The sequence below is a fragment of the Pseudorasbora parva genome, chromosome 20 (genome assembly GCF_024679245.1).
Source record: "Pseudorasbora parva isolate DD20220531a chromosome 20, ASM2467924v1, whole genome shotgun sequence".
NCBI classification, from domain to species: domain Eukaryota; kingdom Metazoa; phylum Chordata; class Actinopteri; order Cypriniformes; family Gobionidae; genus Pseudorasbora; species Pseudorasbora parva.
The window spans coordinates 39,439,900-39,461,076 of NC_090191.1; the positions used below are offsets into that span (position 1 = coordinate 39,439,900).

General features: G+C 41.5%; 1 protein-coding gene across 1 annotated transcript; it reads right to left on the reverse strand.

Moving 5' to 3' along the window:
• Nucleotides 1–1,040: 1,040 nt before the first annotated feature.
• Nucleotides 1,041–10,586, reverse strand: ccdc107 (coiled-coil domain containing 107). Its single transcript, XM_067427030.1, has 6 exons — nucleotides 10,353–10,586; nucleotides 7,639–7,862; nucleotides 7,396–7,468; nucleotides 7,217–7,307; nucleotides 5,330–5,439; nucleotides 1,041–4,024 (listed from the first exon to the last, which is right to left on the reverse strand). Exons 1-6 carry the CDS (start codon nucleotides 10,483–10,485, stop codon nucleotides 3,693–3,695), a joined length of 963 nt encoding a protein of 320 aa, XP_067283131.1. The 5' UTR covers nucleotides 10,486–10,586; the 3' UTR covers nucleotides 1,041–3,692.
• Nucleotides 10,587–21,177: the final 10,591 nt, after the last annotated feature.

Sequence of the window (21,177 nt, forward strand, 5' to 3'; positions counted from 1 at the left end):
TAAGTTCCACAGGCTCTGGGGCAGGTTATGTTCTGGATAAGAGATCTCAAACTGAAACTGGACCAATCAGCTGAGCTGTGAGTAAAGTGACACATCTCTGATGCAATAAAGCCACTCCCCCTGTTTCTGCTCCAAATTAAAGGTCACTACATAGCAAATGGTTTATAAAGACTAAAGCGTCTGGCTTTTAACAATTCTTATTTATAAAAATATTAATTTTTAATGACTTAGATAATTTATGTAATTATTATACCCTTAATCAATTACACATTTATAATTTTAGTTTAATCAATCATTAATAGGCACTTTGTTAAAATTTATATAAATAGCCTACATAAAGTCATACAAATAAGCTTTAAAATCAATAAATAAAACTTTAAAAAAGAAGCTTACTGAGCTTAAATGTTCAATTTTCTCTATATCAAAAAAACTAACTTCATAACTTTTACTTGCATACTATTTTTTCTTTAAGTTGTCCTGTTTCATAGACAGCTTTTCTCCTTGCTGGTTTTTTATATTTTTTTTTAATTCTTAATATTTTTCAATCAGGTAATATTCGGCAGAAGAAAGAAATTAATCTCACTGCTTCTCTCGCGAGAAGTGAATCTCAGTTCCACAGCGTGTTATTGGCTGTTCACTGCTGATGTCACAGCGTGTGATTGGCTGTTCACTGCTGATGTCACAGCGTGTGATTGGCTGTTCACTGCTGATGTCACAGCGTGTGATTGGCTGTTCACTGCTGATGTCACAGCTAAATTCCTGAACTTAGGATCAAAGCCTGAGTTGACAGAGCAAGCTGATGATCAGCATCATGAGACCAACAATCAAAGCCTTAATACAATGGTTTGGTTTTGTCAACTCAAAACTAATCCTGTAAACCTGAGTTTGTTACTACCATCATGGTACAGGCCCCAGGTGTGTCTAAAGACATGGAGTGCATATGGGAGAACTGTTTCTGCACAACAATAAAAGGACACAAGCTGACTAATAAACCCAGAAATAAAATACAAAGTGCAATAATAAGCAGCAGCACATTTTTTATCTATATATTTAGAGTTTATTTAAGGCTGTCAACAGTTGCTTATAACAAACATACTCATCTGTAGGCATACAGCATAACACATACACAGCAAAAAATATTGCATGCCATTCACATCCAGCGATCTCCAGATGCGCAATCGCATCAATCAAAGTCCATGCAACGAAATTATGAAAATATATTTCTAATAGGACCAGTTGCATGTTTTGTGAACGATCTGATTCCAGCACTACTTTTGAACTTTCAGAATATTTCATTATTCTCAAAAAAATGATTACAAATCTGTAACTAAAATATCTAAATAACACATGAAACATATTGTAAAAAAAAAACTGGCACAGAAAACAACAACATGCATGAACCTCTAGTCTAGTGTAAGATGACATTTAGTGTTTGGTGTGTGATTCAAGCTCTAAAAACATTTTAAGAACGAAAGCTCAAAGCTGTGATGTGTCCGAGTTTAGAAATCTTAGAAACGTTCATTTGCGGTCCTCACATCTGGAAAGCTTCTGAACACGTGATTGTCATACCAGAAACATGCAGCTGTTAAACCTCCTCCACAGTCCATGGCAAACATGCAAATGAAACATGAACCGCCAAACGTCACTAGCTGCCTCGGGTACGCTGCCTCGGGTACGCTGCTGTGGCCGTGAGGGAAATGAAGCGCCTGCAGGAGCATACTGACATATACATGATTATGACTGATTCAGACTACAGAAGATACAGCAAACAATTCATATTCACACACATTCATTACATGAACCTGCATCGTGCTGACTAAGGATTCCTAGTTATTTGGCTATTGGCTGACATTTTCCCCCACCCACATGACCTCGATGATGTCAGCTAAAAGAACAGTCACTTCAGAGACTGAGCAACTTATTACAGATTAAGAAGACAAACAGTTTCTTATATGGAGTAACATCTTTTATGAACCGTTCACAGACCAAAAACATTTATTAAACCCAGGAGTCTGTTATGCTTACCGAGGCTGATCAAAAATACAGTGAAAACTGTTATAATGTCAAATATTATCACGGTTTAAAATAACTGTTTATTGTAATATATAGTAAAACGTAATTTATTCTCCTGTGATCAAAGCTGAATTTTCACATGATCCTTTGGAAATCATTCTAATATTATTATTTGCTGCTCAAGAAACATTTATTATTATCAATGTTGAAAACATGTTTTGTATTTTTGCGAAAAAACATGATACACAACTGGTCTTAAGTTTAGGATATATAATACATTTCCATTTCAAATTAATGTTGTTCTTTAGAACTTTCTAATCATCAAAAAAGTAGCAGTTTCTACACAAAATATGATTATATTATATTAATAATTTTTATATTATATTATACAACCTAGACCAGGGGTTTTCAAACTTTATGATGTCAAGGACCCCCAAATATCAGGAATCTTTTATGAGGGACCCCCTTCCTAAAATCCATCAATGCATTTTTAAGTATGAAAAAAATGTAAACCGTTAGATAAATAGCAAGTGTGACATTATAAATACAACATTGTTTCAAAACCTAAATGATTTGCTATGCTTAATGTTGGATATATAAACCTGAAGAAGAACATTTCAATTAAAAATGATTTGTAAGAGCAAATTTCACAATAAATGTAAGTAAGTAGCTCACGTCCTGCGTTAAAGGGGTACTTCAGCGCTGGGAAGATGAATCTGTATTTAAACTGGGTCATTAATGTAGTAGAAATGTGAAATTATTTTTGAATTTGGTGCCTGGTGAAAAGACAGAAAATGTATTTTTGTCTCATGGGGATGAAAGACTACAATTCCCAGAATGCTTCGCTGCCCTGTGAGGCCACTCCCAAAGCCACCACTACTGGATTACAGTGACTGAGTTCAGAAAGTACAGTTAAATACTGAACGTGTCTGCTCAATGTAACGATCGAGTCGCCGCGTGAGTCTCACAGCACTAACTCAGATTAGGAGTCAGATTACATTTAACGTCATAAATGAGCTGATGAGCTCTCGTGATGAGAGCTGAGGTAATCGAGACCACACTCGCGGCATACATTCACAACGCGAGTTCAGTCTGACGCGTTTCAGTTCATCCCTTTTGAAGCTTAACTTTCAGAGAAATTAATTTGAGAAGTTAAAAGACTTACTCTTTAAGAACCCCAGTGTTCAAGATAAAGGGGACTATAGAGAGGAAAACTCATCAGAAAGATACAAAGAAAAATTCTGGAAAGCATTTATACGGCAAGAATGAAGTTGGAATGTTTGCTTGACTTTGTCTTTTCTGGAGGACCCCAGTTTGAAAACTGCCCTAGACTTATGACCAGCCGTGTATTATGGTTTTCACAAAGACATGAAGCAGTATAACTGTTTTCAACACTAATAATAACCAGAAATGTATATTAGAGTGATTACTAAAGACTGGAGTAATGATGCTGAAAGTCAGCTTTTTTTAGAAAACGGTTCTTTAAAATTGTAACAATTCTCAACATTACTGTGCCATTCAAAAGCTAAAGCTGCTTTTCTCTGATAGTGTATTAAAGAAAGTAAACATCGCGGATTTTGATTCCATGTTAACTGTAAATGCAGTCAAATATGTAGACGTCGAACCATCATGAGGAATTAAATAAATAAATATATAAACAGATTTCTGTCCGATTGTCGTCACAGTTCCTCAAGCCTGATGCGTCGTCGTAATCCTCCTGTCAGATCTTCTGGAGGTTTCTGAGCGGGGGTAACGTTATCCACACCGACGTCCCCTGAGTCCTCGAGAGAGGGCATACTAGAGTCACTCTCACTTCCCACGTCTTCCTCTCCCGCGGTGGGTTTGTTCTCCTCATCCGCATCTTCCTCCAGCTCTTCCTTTACCTCTGAATCAGGTCTGAGCGTTTGGTGATCGTGTGGCTGCGTTTCATCGTGTGTTTGAGTTTCTGGAAGGGCTTCAGCTGAAGTCAAAGTCTCAATGAGTCGGTCTAGATTGCGTTCACACGTCGGCTCTAAAAGAAACAACCAATTGATTTGCATCACCCAACGCCACAACAAATATGAAAACTATGCTGACAAATGCTGACATTACAATAAATCTCAAGCATCCAACATGCACATAAATCACATATTTAGCATGATTTATGAACACACTGATCTTCTTTACTGCTCAACTCGACTGACACCAATGGCGTGATGTGGGCTGATTCAGTGCTACTTTGTTTATCCCACTAATTTGCTTACGTTATATTATTTTCAAAGACCAGCTTTACTGATTCTAGATCTGCATAAACTAGAATTTGCATATGCACTTTACATTAAGCTACACTAGTACTCACTCACATGAATGTAAACCCAGAGATAAAAGATTTACATATGCATCCAAAAAGATACCGTGTGTAAAATGGAGCCGGATCTCACGAAAATGCGTATAAATAGTACGAGTTTGCAATCTCGTGGAATGTATATGCCAAAATGAGTTTTGGCGTTCATATGATACGCACTTTATGGCGTATTATTCATACGAACCCCCCACCCCACCACCCTAAACCTACCCAAGAGCGTGTCATATGCACGCCATAAAGTGCGTATCATATGCACGAAAAAAACTGCGTAGCATTTCCACGCCAAAGCTCATTTTGGCGTATCCATTTCACGAGATTTCACACCAGTACTATTTATACGCATGACCATGAGATCGTGTTGGTAAAATGAAAGAGCAATTCGATTTAAACTATAAATACAGTCGGTACTGTAATGCAAAAACAGATATACTAATTAAAGTAAAATAATGGATAAATAATTAAAATATTTAAGAATTTGATAAGTTGATTTAAATTAAAAAATAGAATAAAATTAATTATAAAATAAATATTTATTTATTTAAATAAAAATAAAACAAGCTAAAAATCCTTATATTACAGAAATGTTGTACTCAAAAGCATAATTCTGTAAAACTCATAAGAGAAATGTCCAGATGCATTATAACAAAAACATTTTTTTTCCGTTTTTACTTTTATTCCATTTTTATAAATGGACTCTACGGTTCCGTCCATGTTTTCTGCACTAATTGAATGCCAAGATATTGAATTTAAGATTGTCTGCTCCAATGAAAGACGTTAAATTGGATAAATTATGAATTAATCAGCTCATTTGGCCATAGATGTTTAATATATACATTATGTATGTGACACTTGCATTGTTACATGCACTGCTATTGACCAATAGTGAGGCATATAACACGCTGGCGTTGTTCAGCGAAGCGTACGCGTGTGTGTTAATTGTGTGTGTGTGTGTACAGGAGCAGATGTGTTTACCTTCTATCCTGATGTTTGGACACTCCATGCCTCTCTTCTTCATTAGCTGCCGAATACACTGCAGCTGCGACATTATCTCGTTCTTCTGCTCCATGGCAACAGACTTCACGCTGCAGCACAACAGAAAGAATAAACAGCAGGAGGAAAAAAACAAGCCCACACGGATGAAAGCCAACGACGAGCCGGTCGCTAGGAGCGTGCGTTTCAACGTTTCCATTTGAATGCCGCAAAACCTGCTCTGTTGGTTTTTGCATAACCAGAAACAAATGTCTATGAATGTGGTTTAACCAAGTGCATTCTTCTATGACTCGATACATCACATTTATTTAAAACGAGAGGATTTGACATGGGTTAACTAGAGCTGCACGATTCTGCATGCGTTTTTTTTGTATAAAATGCAGAACATGATTCTCCTACGATTTTGAGAAGACATCTAAACAAAATAACGTGTCATTTACTAAGGGTTCTGACAAAAATGTTAAAATGTTAATGAAAAATATTTCAAATGAAAAATGTAATAAAAAATTAAAAAAATGTGCGAATGATTCAATGACTCACCCATAGATTAAACTTGTTTCATTACTGGATGAATCAGCGTTTTTGAACGACTCTCTTGAATGAATGATTCAATGACTCACTTTTTAAGACTTCACTTGTGTCAGTCCTGGATGAATCAGTGTTTTTAAACAAAACTCTTGAATGAAAGAATGAATGAATGAATGAATGAATGAATGAATGAATGAATGAATGAATGAATGAATGAAGTCAATTGTGTATCATTAGTGGACAAATCAGCGTTTTTGAACGACTCTTTTGAATAAATGATTCAATGACTCACTTCTTAAGACTTCACTTGTGTCAGTCCTGGATGAATCAGTGTTTTTAAACAAATCTCTTGAATGAAAGAATGAATGAATGAATGAATGAATGAATGAATGAATGAATGAATGAATGAATGAATGAATGAATGAATGAATTAAGTCAATTGTGTATCATTAGTGGACAAATCAGCGTTTTTGAACGACTCTTTTGAATAAATGATTCAAGGACTCACTTCTTAAGACTTCACTTGTGTCAGTCCTGGGTGAATCCGTGTTTTTAAACAAATCTCTTGAATGAAAGAATGAATGAATGACTGAATGAATGAATGAATGAATGAATGAATGAAGTCAATTGTGTATCATTAGTGGACGAATCAGCGTTTTTTAACGACTCTCTTGAATAAATGATTCAATGACTCACTTCTTAAGACTTCACTTGTGTCAGTCCTGGATGAATCAGTGTTTTTAAACAAATCTCTTGAATGAAAGAATGAAGTCAATTGTGTATCATTAGTGGACGAATCAGCGTTTTTGAACGACTCTCTTGAATAAATGATTCAATGACTCACTTCTTAAGACTTCACTTGTGTCAGTCCTGGATGAATCAGTGTTTTTAAACAAATCTCTTGAAAGAAAGAATGAATGAATGAATGAATGAATGAATGAATGAATGAATGAATGAATGAATGAATGAATGAATGAATGAATGACGTCACTTGTGTATCATTAGTGGACGAATCAGCGTTTTTGAACGACTCTCTTGAATGAATGATTAATGACCCACTTTTACAGACTTCACTTGTTTCATTACTGGATTAATCAGCAGTTGTGAATAAATCTCTTGAATGAATGATTCAATCACAAATACATTTTTAATCTGAACATTCCCTGTGATCGTACTTGTCAAACGTTTAACAGACTAATCTTTGCCATTTAGGAATAAGGTAACGTGGTTGTTTGAATCGAGATTGCAGTCTTTTAACAGTTAATAGTGCAGCTCTAGAGTTAACATTAATCTGCCTTTTCATGTGCTTGAAAATCTACTTTTACAATAAATGACTCTGACCAGTTTGTAAGCGGGTCCAGCTGGGTCAGTATGGAGTTGAGCATCTTCTCGGTCTGAGCCAGCCTCTGCTCCAGCTCATTCAGCTGGTTCTCTGGGCAAAATAACAAACACGCCACTTTCTGAGTATATGGTAAGGTGAGATTTTAGAAAAGCACATTTCAGTGTTCTCATTCACGCACCCGTCTCCTCTGATTTCTTCACTCCTTGAGCCGTTTTGGCTTTTTGAGCTTCAGATTCACTTGCAGACTTTATCTGCAAACACAAAGACACGAGCAACTCAAACATCAACCCAGAAGAATAGATGTTGTTTTGGCCCATATATTTTTAGGACCATTCTTTTTTATGCATTGTATCAATCAAGCACATGTCATTAATGCAGAAGAAACACTACTGTATTATACATAAATACAAAAAATCCCCACCTTTAGAAACTTATAAGCGGCAAAGAGCCCGACTCCGATGGCGTAGAGGGGCATGAGAGTGAAGACGTAGCCCTTATTGTTGCTGCTGGACTTAAATTTGTCGCTCTTCATCTCCTGCTCCATGAGTTTCTTCATCTGATGTATGTTCTCCGCACTCTGGGACATCTGAGGCGCGCCGTTCATGGGGAACTGCTGCTGACCTCTCACACTTCCGGGACCGGGACCTGCAGAACAACACACACACTCACAATCCTCAAAATAGACCTTCAGACAACCTAAAAGCTATTCTGGATATGAAAATTATATCAAACACTACACGAGACAAAATATACATTTAAAAATAAAACAAAAGTTATCAAAAGTGTTACATTTTAAGGTACAGAATATATGCAAACATCATATATTTATTTATCAGTTTAGCATTTATAAAAACAAAAATACATACAAGAAAATTACAGCTTGCTCTGCAATTTTTCTAAAAGATTTGAACATGAAAATGATATTAGGATTTAATAACTGAAATATAAATTTTATAAAAATATAAATTTAATAACAAAATATAAATACATGAAAATGCAATAAAAGTTACTCAAATGTGTTTTATGGTTTTAAGGCACAGGATGAAATGGAAACATGATAAACAAATCTATATAAATATCTATTTAACCCAACGACAGATTGCTCTGCATATTTACTTAAACAATTTTAACCAATTATATTAAATATTATGATTTGCTTGCTGGATGCATGAGACTAAATATAAATATCTAAAAATTAAAATAAAAGTTACTCTTACATACATTTATTTGATGTAATTAAGGTGCAGAAATGTATGGTAAAACATGTATATAAACATGTATAGATATAAGTTTCGCAGCTTGCTCTGCAATTTAACTAAATATAGTTTGAACATGAAAATCATATTAAACATTAGGATTTGATAACTGGGACAAAATGTAAATACATATAAATACAATAAAAAATGTGCTCAAAGGTGTCTTATGGTTAAAGCACAGAATCAGCAAGTAAAGCATCAAATAATCAAAATATAATAATGATATTAAACATTGTGATATGTTTGGATTGTGCACGAGATAAAATATAAATATCAAAACACTAAATAAACGTTACTTCAATTTATTTTACACATTTGAGGTACAGAAATTTGTGTTAAAAACCGTATTTCTAAAAATGTAACATTTACTGCTGCAATTTGACTAAAAATTGCAACTAAAATTTCTAACTTTTCAACTTAAAATCTGAACATGAAAAGACAAAATATTAGAGTGTACTGGAACAAAATTATAAAAAATATCTAAAAAATAAAATAAACGTTACTCAAATGTATTTTGTGGTTTTAAAGAACAAAATGTACGTAAACATAGCATATTTAGATATAAGTTTAGCATGTGTTAATGCAGCGTTTCTCAAAGTGTGGGGCGCGCCCCACTGGTGGGGAATAGAGACATGACAAGTGGGGCACGACAAACGGGAGGAAATTTGTTAATTTTTTGTGCCCATCTCTATTAACCTTTTGAGTGGTCCCACATGGGATTTTTATTTCTATGCCCCTGAGAGTACGGACCCACATATGGGTTTTTAGAATGTTTAGTGACGTGACATAACTGTCAGATTCAAACGGTGGGACGCGCTTCGGCTGGCACTGAGCCAAATGCATACGCGCTCAGCTCTTGACATACGTCATGCAGTGTTTTCAACCGCACACTGTTTATTTTAGGTTTAATTGAATAGGTAACATTTAAATACACAAGTACTAGTAAAACAATACATTTAGAGTTTGTAGAATACACACTGGTGTCTTTGGAAGCAGCAATAACAATCCATTCAAATATAATTGGCCGACATGTTTTATTCATATCAGATACACAGTGTAAGTAACTATAAAGTTTGCTCGATTCTTCTCCCAGTTCACCGGTCACTTACTTATTCCAAGAGAAGCTGATGAATATACGTACTGCAAATCCGATTGACAGGACTCTGAACTGCGGTGCATTTGTTCAAACGTGGCAGCGCCCATCTCACATTATAGATCAAAATCAAGATCATTTATAAAGGGGTTTAAATGGCAAAACACACCTACAATTGGATTATTAGACAGTTGATGACATGGTAAGCAAGTATGTCAATATTTTGAATAAAAAATAAAAAAACGTAATAAAAGCGATACATCTGTCATTCAGCGCTTTTTTGATTGTGGTGAGTCACGTGATAAACATGACGCGTTGCCATAAAAAACATTAAGATGAAACGTTCTAAAATAACGTTGCCTTAAAAAAAACTCAGCTAAAATATTTTGACTGTACACATGAAAGTTTTAAATGTGATGTTAATCAAATAAATGTTAACAGGCAAACTTAAACCCTAGATAATTACCATTTTGTTGGGTGATTGGGGACAGGTGGGGCTCGTGGCCCTTCCCTACCTCCAAAGTGGGGAATGGCAGAAAAAGTTTGAGAAACACTGTGTTAATGCAAGTATGGATCAATGCAAATGACAGCTTGAGGAAAGTGAAAGTGATATTAAACGTCGGCTGTATGAAATAACAAATAAGATACAATGACAGTAAAAAAAAATGGAGTAACTTAAAGCAAGGGTGTTAATACAAACTTCACAAACCATAGACCAAGTAAAATGTGCAGAAAAAAAACATCAAAAGGGCAAAATAAGCAGAGTAAACAAGCTCGCGTCCGAACCTCTCCTGCTGATCCGCGGGTCGAACGGCTGTCCGTCTCTGCTGCTGCCGCTGAACATGCGCGGAAACAGCACGAACACCAGCAGCACCGCGGTGAACGCCATGACGAGCTGCTGGGAGGACGACAGCACCATCTCTGAATTAGGAACTGATAATGCTCAATTACATATACAAGGATGACTCTCCAACACTGTTGACAAATCTCTTCTTCTGGGTGTGTGTGTGTGTGCAGTGTGTGTGTGTAACGAACGAAAAAGAGCGAGAGCGCCCCTACTGACCTCTACAGGACTGGCATGAAATTACAGCTTTACTGTTGATGCGGCCAGTACCAGTTAATATCTTAATATACAAGTTATATATTTAGTCCTTTCAAACAGTAATTTCTCCAAATATTGTTGTACACAGAAATCTGTGATATTAAGGTAACTTAACCGATTACCAGTTCTTCATTTCTGTGGAGAGACTAGTGTTTTGTTTTGTCCCGAGATGGAACCACAAGTCGTCGAATGAAAGCTGTGCTGTTCTCCATGTCCAGATTTATAGTGGTTCTCTCCTCGATATATGAGACATAACATCATTAAAAGGATAGTTCATACATAAATGAAAATTACCCCATGATTTACTCACCCTCTAGTTATCCTAGGTATTTATCACTTCTTTTCTTTTTTTCAGACAAAAAAAAATGGAGTTAAATGGACTGCATTTATATAGCGCTTTTAACAGACCCCATGGCCATCCAAAGCGCTTTACATATTGCCTCACATTCACCCATTCATACACCGACGGCGATGTCAGCCATGTAAGGCGCCATCCAGCTCGTCAGGAGCAGCTGGGGTTAGGTGTCTTGTTCATTGACACTTAAACACTTGGTCAGGTGGAACCGGGCATCGAACCACCAACCTTTCACTTTCTAGACAACCTACATGAACCACTGAGCCACTGCCACCCCGAGCCAAGCTTTATAGTGGCAGTTAATTATTGCCGTGTTTATGAAGTCCATAAATAATTGCATATATCCGTCATATAACTGCTCCACACAGCTCAGGGGTTAATAAAGGCCTTGAGGAGCAAAGTGGTGGGTTTGTGTGATTTAACCCATATTTAAAACTTTATAACTTCTAGTGGATTGCCATATGCATCGATTTGCAGAGGAAGAGTAACGTTGTTTTAATATAACTCCGATTTTATTAGTCTGAAAGAAAGAGTTAAAGAAGAATTTTCTGCATTTTTATCAGCAGAAGCCAGCTGTGCTTCTGTGGATCTGTAACACAGAATACTGCACACATTCATCAAAGTTGAAGTCGGTTACTAACCAGAAAGTTCCCAAAACATAGTGATAACATGTGTTTTTTCTCAGTAAGAGGTACAGACAATATTCACTATTATTCACTAGTGATGGAAGATGCAAATAAAAATAAATGAAAGCATATAATTCAGTGCAAAGTAATGAAACCAAATACAATCAAACTAAATACATTCATCATAAATCATCTTAACATGCAGAACATGTAGAACAGTTTCTCACATACACACACACACACACGCACACACGCACGCACACACACACGCACACGCACACACACACACACACACACACACACACACACACACACACACACACACACACACACACACACACACACTATATCTAATTTGCATTGTTAAGGGAACAACAGTTTAGGACCCAAACCAGTTGTGAAGAATGAAGACCAGGAGTCCGGAGTGTAATTAATTAAAGAATAATTTACTGAAGAATAGTTTGCAGTTTCATAAGCAGAAGCCAGCTTCAACTCTCACAAGGAGTTTGTAGGTCCCACTTTCCCTCTCGACCAGTTTTCCATACATACAATTTCCCAACAGTAACACTGTTTTCAAGGTCTAGCCACATCGTTACTGAAATTAAGAGAAAATAGACAGTCACAGTACATTCCCACACATTGTCAGTTAATCAGATCCACATGTCCATAGATCCCTTGTTGACACTTTCACCCCAGGATTAGGCACGTAGTGACCTTCCAGGACTAGAGCTTGCCCAGAAAACAAGTCCACCCATCTCTTAGGAGGACCGTGATCCACCTCCACTGATCTGTGACACAATATACTACACACATACACACACACACACACACACACACATACACAGTCTCTCCAAGGTTGGAAAAGCAACCAAAACAGGCCAAAAAACAGGCCAAAAGTTTTGATACATTGCATTTTGTAATGTTTTTGAAAGAAGTTTCTTCTGCTCATCAAGCCTGCATTTATTTGATTAAAAATACAGAAAAAAAGTAATATTGTGATATATTATTACATTTTAAAATAATTGGTTTTCAATGTATTATACTTTAAATGATCATTTATTCCTGTGGTCAAAGCTGAAATAATTGTCATAAGATATAGGAGTCACTGAACATATTTAAGAAAGTTCCAATGAAAGGACCAAGAACACCAGAGAGCATCCAGTGTTATATGGAGGTCCCATGTTAGTCTTGTAAATGGTAATAGAGTGGAGGCCTGACTTGACTGAAGGTCCCTGAGGGGATGACCATAATAATAATAGCATTTTTTTGTTGTTGCCAAGAATATATAAGTTCAATAAGCATTATTTAGTAAAGACAACGATACAATTCAAAAGATATACCTTTGGAAATACCACGTAATATTATGTATTGGAAAAATTAAAGGTTTTTCTAATGTATGGTAGCTTCGATACTCCTTGTCTACAGAGACTCTCTGTCATGATATCATGTGAAGAGAATGAAACACACACACACACACACACACACACACACACACACACACACACACACACACACACACACACACACACACACACACACACACACACACACACACACACACAAACACACTTGGCTTCGCAATCTTTGTATGGACTCTCCACGGGCGTAACAATTTTTATATCTTACAAACATTCAAAACTTACAGTCTGTCACATCCACACCTGTCCTGGACTCCATTTCCCATGATCCTGCCTGTCTCACACCTGATTGCAATCCCCTATCATCTTTCCCGCTCTCCTTGGATTCCTTGGACCTGGACCTCTTCATTATTACTCCCTTTATGATGGCTGCGTCCGAAAACTGGAAAATGCTGCCTCTGGAGGACACATTTGAAGGCAGGAAGGCATCAATCCACGGCCAAATCTAATGTTTGCTTCACTTCCTGTCTCCTGAGAGACCTTCATCTGTGGATTTTTGAAGGCAGCATACATGTGTCCTTCACTGCCTTTGATATCCCACTGTAGCCACAATGACGGTGTCTGTCCATCTGGCAAACGGCCAGATGTCTCTCGCCTCTCGTGAGGCGCGTTATCAGATCATGTTAATACGATTAATGACCACAAGGGCACCACGATGTCTGAAAGACCACTCTTTGATCTCCCTTGGGAGATAACAAGCAGGCTCCGTAGTGACTTTTATTGCCCCCAAATGGCCCTGCACGATACCCCCACACACACACACACGCACATAGAGCTCCACCAGTATCAGAGGAATGTATGATTAAAAGCCGCCCCAAAAACGTATTAAATGTATGCTTTTCTGCTTGAAGTGTTTTTATATATGTCTGGAATAATTAGGAGGATTATATGAATGTAACTCAACAGACAGTGGAAAGCCTGTATTTGTGTATTCCCAGATCCCAGACTTATGATCCATAGTATCCTTGTAATCAGAAAAATGCGATCGTACCGAATCTTGTAAAAGAATTTACAGAACATGCATTAATACAAAAATACCAGCGTTGTAAAGAACAATACATGAGCATATCTTCCCCGGATAAGAGCCAAGAGGAGGAACTAAGCTGAACAAAGAACTTTGTTTCGCGCCAAAAACGCTCTGATCGATTGGACCATCCAGGAAATGGGCGTCGCTCTACCTGATCTACAAATGCCACTGTGACCCTCACTTTTCCGCTTTTGCATCACATCAAACGCCGCAGGGCAATCTGCCATCCGCTTTCCAGCCCCCGAGGGCATTCTTCAGAGGAGAATTCAGCACACTTCAAGAGACCCGCCGCTCCACACCGACCTCGGAAAGAAACGCCGGACACGCAGGACATTTGAACTCAGAATACACGCACACACGCGAGAAGCCAAAACCAAAGCAAGTATTCTTATTTCTAAAATCCAAACTGCTGTTAAAAAGGTCGTGTTATTTCCCGTTTGGGACAAGTTAACTCCGTGAGGGCTCTGTGTAACAAACTGAAGTAAACGCTGTCTCTCTCTCTCTCTCTCTCTCTCTCTCTCCCTCTCTCTCTCTCTCTCTCTTTCTCTCTCTCTCTCTCTCTATATATATATATATTTTTTTTGGTCTATTCATTCTTTTCGTTTATGTACCATATTCTTTTCGTTTACTATCTATATTTCTACTCTCTTTATGCATATTTAGTATGTACTTTCTGTGTGAATTGTAGTGTTATTTTTAGTCTGTGTTTATTAAACTTCCAAAAGACATTTTTGAGTTGAATCTGTTTTTCTTCCACATACACAAAGTCAATGAAACTTACGATCTAACGTTACCTAAACTGCTTATGCTACTATTTTAGTAACGTAAACTGTACGAACATATGAAATATTGATTTGTCCTGATCAGTAAAGTTAATGTTTCTTATGCGCTCGTAAAGCAGTAATCCCTTATTAAGAATTGATTTGAAAGTCTATAACTAATTTGCAGGACAAACTTAGTAAGATAATTTCAAGCAATTCCGTAAAGGGTTACTTGTATTTAATTAAACATTTTTCCTTATCGGAAAATTTAAATACGTAATGAACGACTAGCAAATTATATTCATAAATTCATGAATATGGAATATTAAATCCCTTTTGAGTTAATTATTCCCCGAGACATTAAACTCATAGTCATTATTGTTATTACACCACAATCCTGTGCTTTCCATTCAGTGACAGTTGAGCTGGGAAAATAAGACGGTGTCCGAAAGTTGTGTTTGCTGGTCAGTTTGTGTGTAAATGTATGTTGTTGTTGTTTTTTACCACTATTTTCTGCTTCTAATTACTAATGTAGTAATTAAATGTGTTTAGTTCTCACCAAAGCTCGGCCTATTTATCCTGTAGATCATTAAACTGTTACACTGCCTTAGAAGTCTGTCTGAAATCATTTCATGAGGTCCCTACATGCACAAAACACTGCCTTACAAGCCATTGCCTGTTAAGGCAACGAGTGCTGTCTTTGGGACACAGCCCTTGACTCACTCCTCTGCACTCCTTCTTTGTTCTTGTTTCTGTTGTAGCCTCGTTTATATTAAAAGCCTTCTTTATTTGAAGTCCGCCTCCCTGTTTCCTTTCTGCATGCCAGAAGCGCTACACAGTCTCTCACTTCCACCAATAAAAGTCATTTTGTGAATCTCTTTCCAGTATAGGTTTTGGTTTTATCACAATCCAATGAAGTCATATTTTGATTAGAAACCCCATAACATTTTCCTGAGATGTTGATGACCAACAATTTGGAAAAAACTCCTGGGTCCAAGGATGATATTATCTACTGTAGCCTTGTTATATTCACCATAGGTTTTCATGCAGGACACTAAGTGATTTATATGTTACTGTGAACTTATTTAAAGTTTTATGCATTTTATTAAGCACGCAGGCGTAGCTCCTCTTCTGAAAACTCAGGTTCATAGAGGTATGATTCTGGATCTTGACTGTCTAAGAAGTAACCCTCTTCGTCTCTCACAAAAGCAGCCATGTTCATCGCCATTCATGTAGCCTACTGTATGAAAAATAGCCAGCTACTATTCATGCCGGTATGTTGACGGAAGTTGTGGGTTCCCTTATCGAGGGAACTTCCCACTGCGTCGAAACGCTTTGGGGATGCTCCCTAAGCATCAGCGAATCTGAAGCCTGAATAAACACTAGTCCAATCCGATTGGTCGTGCGTGATGACGTCATTGTGACGGCGTACCCGGAAGTATAAAAGGGGGGCCGGCGCATAATGGCGGCAGTTATTGCTCTTCAGCATAGCGCTCTCTGTTTGGTCTGTCTATTTACTGTTGTCTGTCCAGTTGCGAGTGTGTGTGTGAAAGATTTATTTAAAAAGTATGGAAGAGAGAAGGAGTGCATTTAGGCAGTGTGTGCATCCGTGTCCCCGTTACATCTCGGGATCGGATACACACCTGTTATGTGTGCAGTGTCTGGGTGTTCAGCACGCTCGGGCGGCTCTCGAGGGAGCCGCCTGTGAACACTGCGAGCTGCTGACACTCAGACTGCTCCGCTCTCGGCTGGCCGTGTTCGATGAGACCGGCCAGCCTCGTGAGCCCCGTGGTTCTGGACCCGCGGTCGCTGAGGCGGCTCGGCGTCGCAGATCATGGGGCTCACAGCGGGACTTGTCAGAGGGTTTCGGGACTGCAGCGGCACTTTCCCAATCCTCCTCTGACAGTTCCGACGATCTTCCTCCCCGTGTGGAAGCCCGCTTGGCGGCATCTTCCCCCGGGTTGGAGGGTCCGATGCTTGAGCTGTCTGATTCTGAGGAATTAGATGTGCTCAGCATCGAGGCGGGTGACGTTAAAACACCATACACACTGCTTCACTCATAAAATAAGGTGCTCAGGCAGTCCCCGAGGGGGCTGCCTGTAGTAACCCGGTGTTCTCCGTTCCCGTGCGGAAGCCCGCGATGCGGCTCTTCCCCGGGAGGGAGAACCAGATGCTTGAGCGATCTGATTCCGAGGAATTAGATGTGCTCAGCGTCGACGGAGTGAAGCAAACGAGAGCTCGCCACCTTATAATGCAGGCTCGATCTCGCGTTGCCGAGGCAGCGCGTGCATTAAGGGTCTGCAACAGAAGTGAACACACGCTATATGTGTACATGTGATACTGTTTAGCGAGGCTTGCAGTCAGCCCCTGAGGGTGCTGGCTGTGGTCGTTGAGAAATGTCTCGTAGCGTACAGAAACGTGCGTTTTCGAGTGTTTCAGCCTCGCGCCTGTGGCTTTCATCTCGAGGGATTAAAGCCAAATATGTTGGGAACGATTCGAATCTCGCGTTGCTGAGGCAGCGTGTAGATGACGAGTAGTTGAATACATATTTAAACAGTATGGTCTGGTGATTAGGGCTGCATTTAATTCTGAGGAATTTAAATTAAACATTATCTGACTTTGAGGAGTTAGATATGTCTATTCAGCCTATCATTCAGCATGTTCACGTGATGGGTGATTATGGTGGCATTTATTTCTGAGGAATTAAATGGGATTTATCTAACTTTGAGTAGTTAGATTATCAGCCTATCATCCCAGTTGTGTTCACTATTTGGGTGTTTTTGGTGGCATTTAATTCTGTGCAATTAAATGGGATTTATCTGACTTTGAGGAGTTAGGTATTTCAGCCTATCATCCAAATTGTGTTGCTCCCGGGGAGCGTTCGAGATCGCCTCCTCTGTGGAGTCTTCTGGAAGTCGATGCTGCGATCCGCCGTCTACGACGCTCGGGCCACATTGGCTTCCAGCGAACGCATGCTGCTCTAGCCGCCTCTAGAAAGACTGCAGCTGGGCAGCAAACGCGTTCGCACACCGAAAATCCTCCCCGACTAAGCCCTGCCGGGTGGCCGCTTCAGGGGGTCGGGCAGGAGGCTCGGTGGGTACCAGAGACCAGCCTTGAGAGGCTGGTTCCCCTAGTAGAATATATCAGCGCATAGTCATTATGCTCCTGAATATATCTGTTGGGCCCTGTGTACCATGGGCAAAGGGTGCAGACTGCAGTTCAGTGTTCCACCACCGGGGTTCATCGGTATGGCCTGGATAGTGGTGTGCCCAGCCCAGTGGCCTGCTGGCCAGCCCCCTCTCCAGAGGAGCGATCGAGGTCGCCTCCTCTGTGGAGTTTTCTGGAAGTCGATGCTGCGATCCGCCGTCTATGACACTCGGGCCACATTGACTTCCTGCGAACACATGCTACTCTAGCCGCCTCTAGGGAGACCTCGGCTGGGCAGCGAACGTGTTCGCACACCGAAAATCCTCCCCGACTAAGCCCTGCCGGGTGGCCGCTTCAGGGGGTCGGGCAGGAGGTTTGGTGGGTACCAGAGACCAGCCTTGAGAGGCTGGTTCCCCAAGTAGAATATCTCGGCGCATGGTTATGCTCCCGAATATATCTGCTGGGGCCCTGTGTACCTTGGGCAAAGGGTAGAGCCTGCAGTTCAGCGTTCCACCACCGGGGTTCATCGGTGTGGCCTGAATAGTGGTGTGCCCAGCCCAGTGGCAGGTAGGGAACAGGACGTGTGCTCCCTGAGGGTAAAGGAGGCTATGTTGTGTATCCCTCCGCCAGACAGGGAGTCCGGCTTTACGGTCGCTACCTCATGGTTCCCAAAGAGGATGGAAGGGTGCGTCTATTATTAAATCGGAGGTACTTGAACCGTTCTCTGAGGAGATTCAGGTTCAAGATGCTCATTATCCCATCGTGAGTCAGATCCAGTTCGAGGACTGGTTCGTCACGATGTATCTAAAGACGCATATTTCATATCTCCATCCTTCCTGCCCACAGGAGGCCTGAGGTTCGCTTTCGGGGGCGAGGCGTACCAATATCGGGTTCTTCCCTTCGGCCTCACTGTTAAGCACACCACTGTGAAGCACTTTCAGAGAGTGCTGGGGCACATGGCAGCAGCGTCCAACATGATACCGTTCGGCCTGCTACACATGAGACCCCTCCAGTGGTGGTTGAAAACCAAGGGGTTTTCCCCCAGAGGGAATCCTTTTCATATGATCAGGGTAACGCGCAGATGCCTTCGTTCCCTAGTCATATGGAAGAAACCTTGGATTCTGTCCCAGGGGCCAGTGTTGGGAGCGTCCTGTTGCCGGAAATCCGTTTCAACAGACGCCTCCCTCACTGGTTGGGGCGCGGTCATGGACGGCCGCTTTGCGAGGGGCCCATGGGAGGGCCGTCATTCCTCCTGGCACATAAATTGCCTGGAGATGATGGCGGTCTACAAAGCTCTCAGGAGCTTTCTCCCGGACCTCCGCGGCCAACATGTCCTGGTGCGGACAGACAATACGGCTGTCGTAGCGTACCTCAATCGCCAGGGAGGGGTAAGATCGCGCCCTCTGTGCAGATTGGCGCATCTAATCCTCCTGTGGTCCCAGGGGAAACTGTTGTCCATCAGGGCAATGTAGGTCCCGGGGGTTCAAAATCAGGGAGCAGACATCCTGTCGAGGCAGGGGCTGAGGCCCGGGGAGTGGCGGCTCCACCCCGAAGTGGTGGAGGCCATATGCGAGAGGTTCGGCCCAGTGGAAGTGGATCTGTTTGCGTCTCGAGAGACGTCCCACTGTCCACTGTGGTTCTCCCTCACGCATCCAGCCCCGTTGGGGTTGGATGCCATGGTGCAGACGTGGCCGAGGCTGCGTCTGTACGCATTTCCCCCGATTGCTCTGCTCCCGGGAGTCCTGGAGAGGGTCCGTCGGCAGGGGGTCAGTCTACTTCTGGTAGCACCCCGTTGGCCGACGCGAGTTTGGTTCTCAGATATCATAGCCCTGCTGGCAGGTCATCCATGGCAGATTCCTCTGAGGAGGGATCTCCTGTCTCAGGCGGCGGGGACGATATTCCACCCCCGGCCGGAGATTTGGAACCTTTGGGTCTGGCCCCTGAGGGGGCCAGGTACCTAGAGGCTGGCCTGTCGGCAGACGTGGTAGAGACCTTACTCAGTTCCAGGGCTCCGTCCACAAGGAGACTGTACAGCCTCAAGTGGAATGTGTTTTCCACTTGGTGTAGGGGGCGTGAGGTGGACCCAGTTAACTGCCCAGTGGCTTCAGTGCTGGAGTTCCTCCAAGATCGCTTCTCTGCGGGCCTAACCCCGTCCACACTCAAGGTGTACGTGGCTGCCATTGCGGCTTTCCACACTCCTCTGGGTGATGGGCCTCTGGGTAGGCACCAGTTGGTTGTACAGTTCCTCCGTGGGGCTCGGAGGATGAGGCCTGTGGCTCAGTCCAGAGTTCCAACCTGGGACCTGGCAGTGGTTCTCGAGGGGTTGGCTGAGGCCCCCTTCGAGCCACTGGAGTCAGCAGAACCGAAAAATCTGACCCTTAAGGTGGCTTTTCTACTCGCCATCTCCTCTCTAAGGAGAATGGGGGATCTCCAGGCCTTGGCAGTAACGCCGACTTGCCTGGAGTTTGCCCCGGGTGGAGTGAAGGCCATCTTACACCCTAGGCCGGGCTATGTGCCTAAGGTCCCATCGAGGGTGGTCAGGTCTTTGGTTCTGCAGGCATTTCATCCTCCGCCTCACGTGACGGCGGAAGAGGGGAGACTTCACCTACTCTGCCCGGTCAGGGCACTCAGGGTGTATCTGGCGAAGTCCGCACAGTGGAGGAGATCTCAACAATTGTTGGTGTGTTTTGGCTCACCCAAGAAGGGGTTGCCTGCGTCTACCCAGACAATCAGTAACTGGATTGTCCAGGCAATAACCATGGCTTATCAGGTGCGCAGTTTGCCTTCACCTGTAGCCGTGAGGGCACATTCCACCAGAGGCATGGCCTCTTCGGTGGCCCTCCTTTCTGGGGTCCCCTTGCAGGATATCTGCGAGGCGGCGGGGTGGGCTACTCCACACACTTTTATCAGGTTCTATAGCCTGGATCTCCCTGCGACGCCTGGCGCGAGGGTGCTCCAACCCTAGTTGTGCCCGGTCTCCGGCTTCACACTAGGACAGGCGCTACCCTCGGTGTGGCCTAGTGGGTACTCGTTCCCCAAAGCGTTTCGACGCAGTGGGAAGTTCCCTCGATAAGGGAACGGCTCGGGTTATGTATATAACCCTTGTTCCCTGAGAGGGAACGAGCACTGCGTCGTACCGCCACACCTCGGCACGCCTGGAGCGCATGCTTCAGAG

Bases quoted from the DNA above. Each gene is read 5' to 3' on its own strand.
- ccdc107 (XM_067427030.1), bottom strand. From the start codon at position 10,485: ATGGTGCTGTCGTCCTCCCAGCAGCTCGTCATGGCGTTCACCGCGGTG. The intron at 7,863-10,352 runs GTTCGGACGCGA...GTTGTTCTGCAG, and splicing joins CCCGCGGATCAGCAGGAGAG to GTCCCGGTCCCGGAAGTGTG. The intron at 5,440-7,216 runs GTCAGAGTCATT...GTTGTGCTGCAG, and splicing joins CTGGACCCGCTTACAAACTG to CGTGAAGTCTGTTGCCATGG.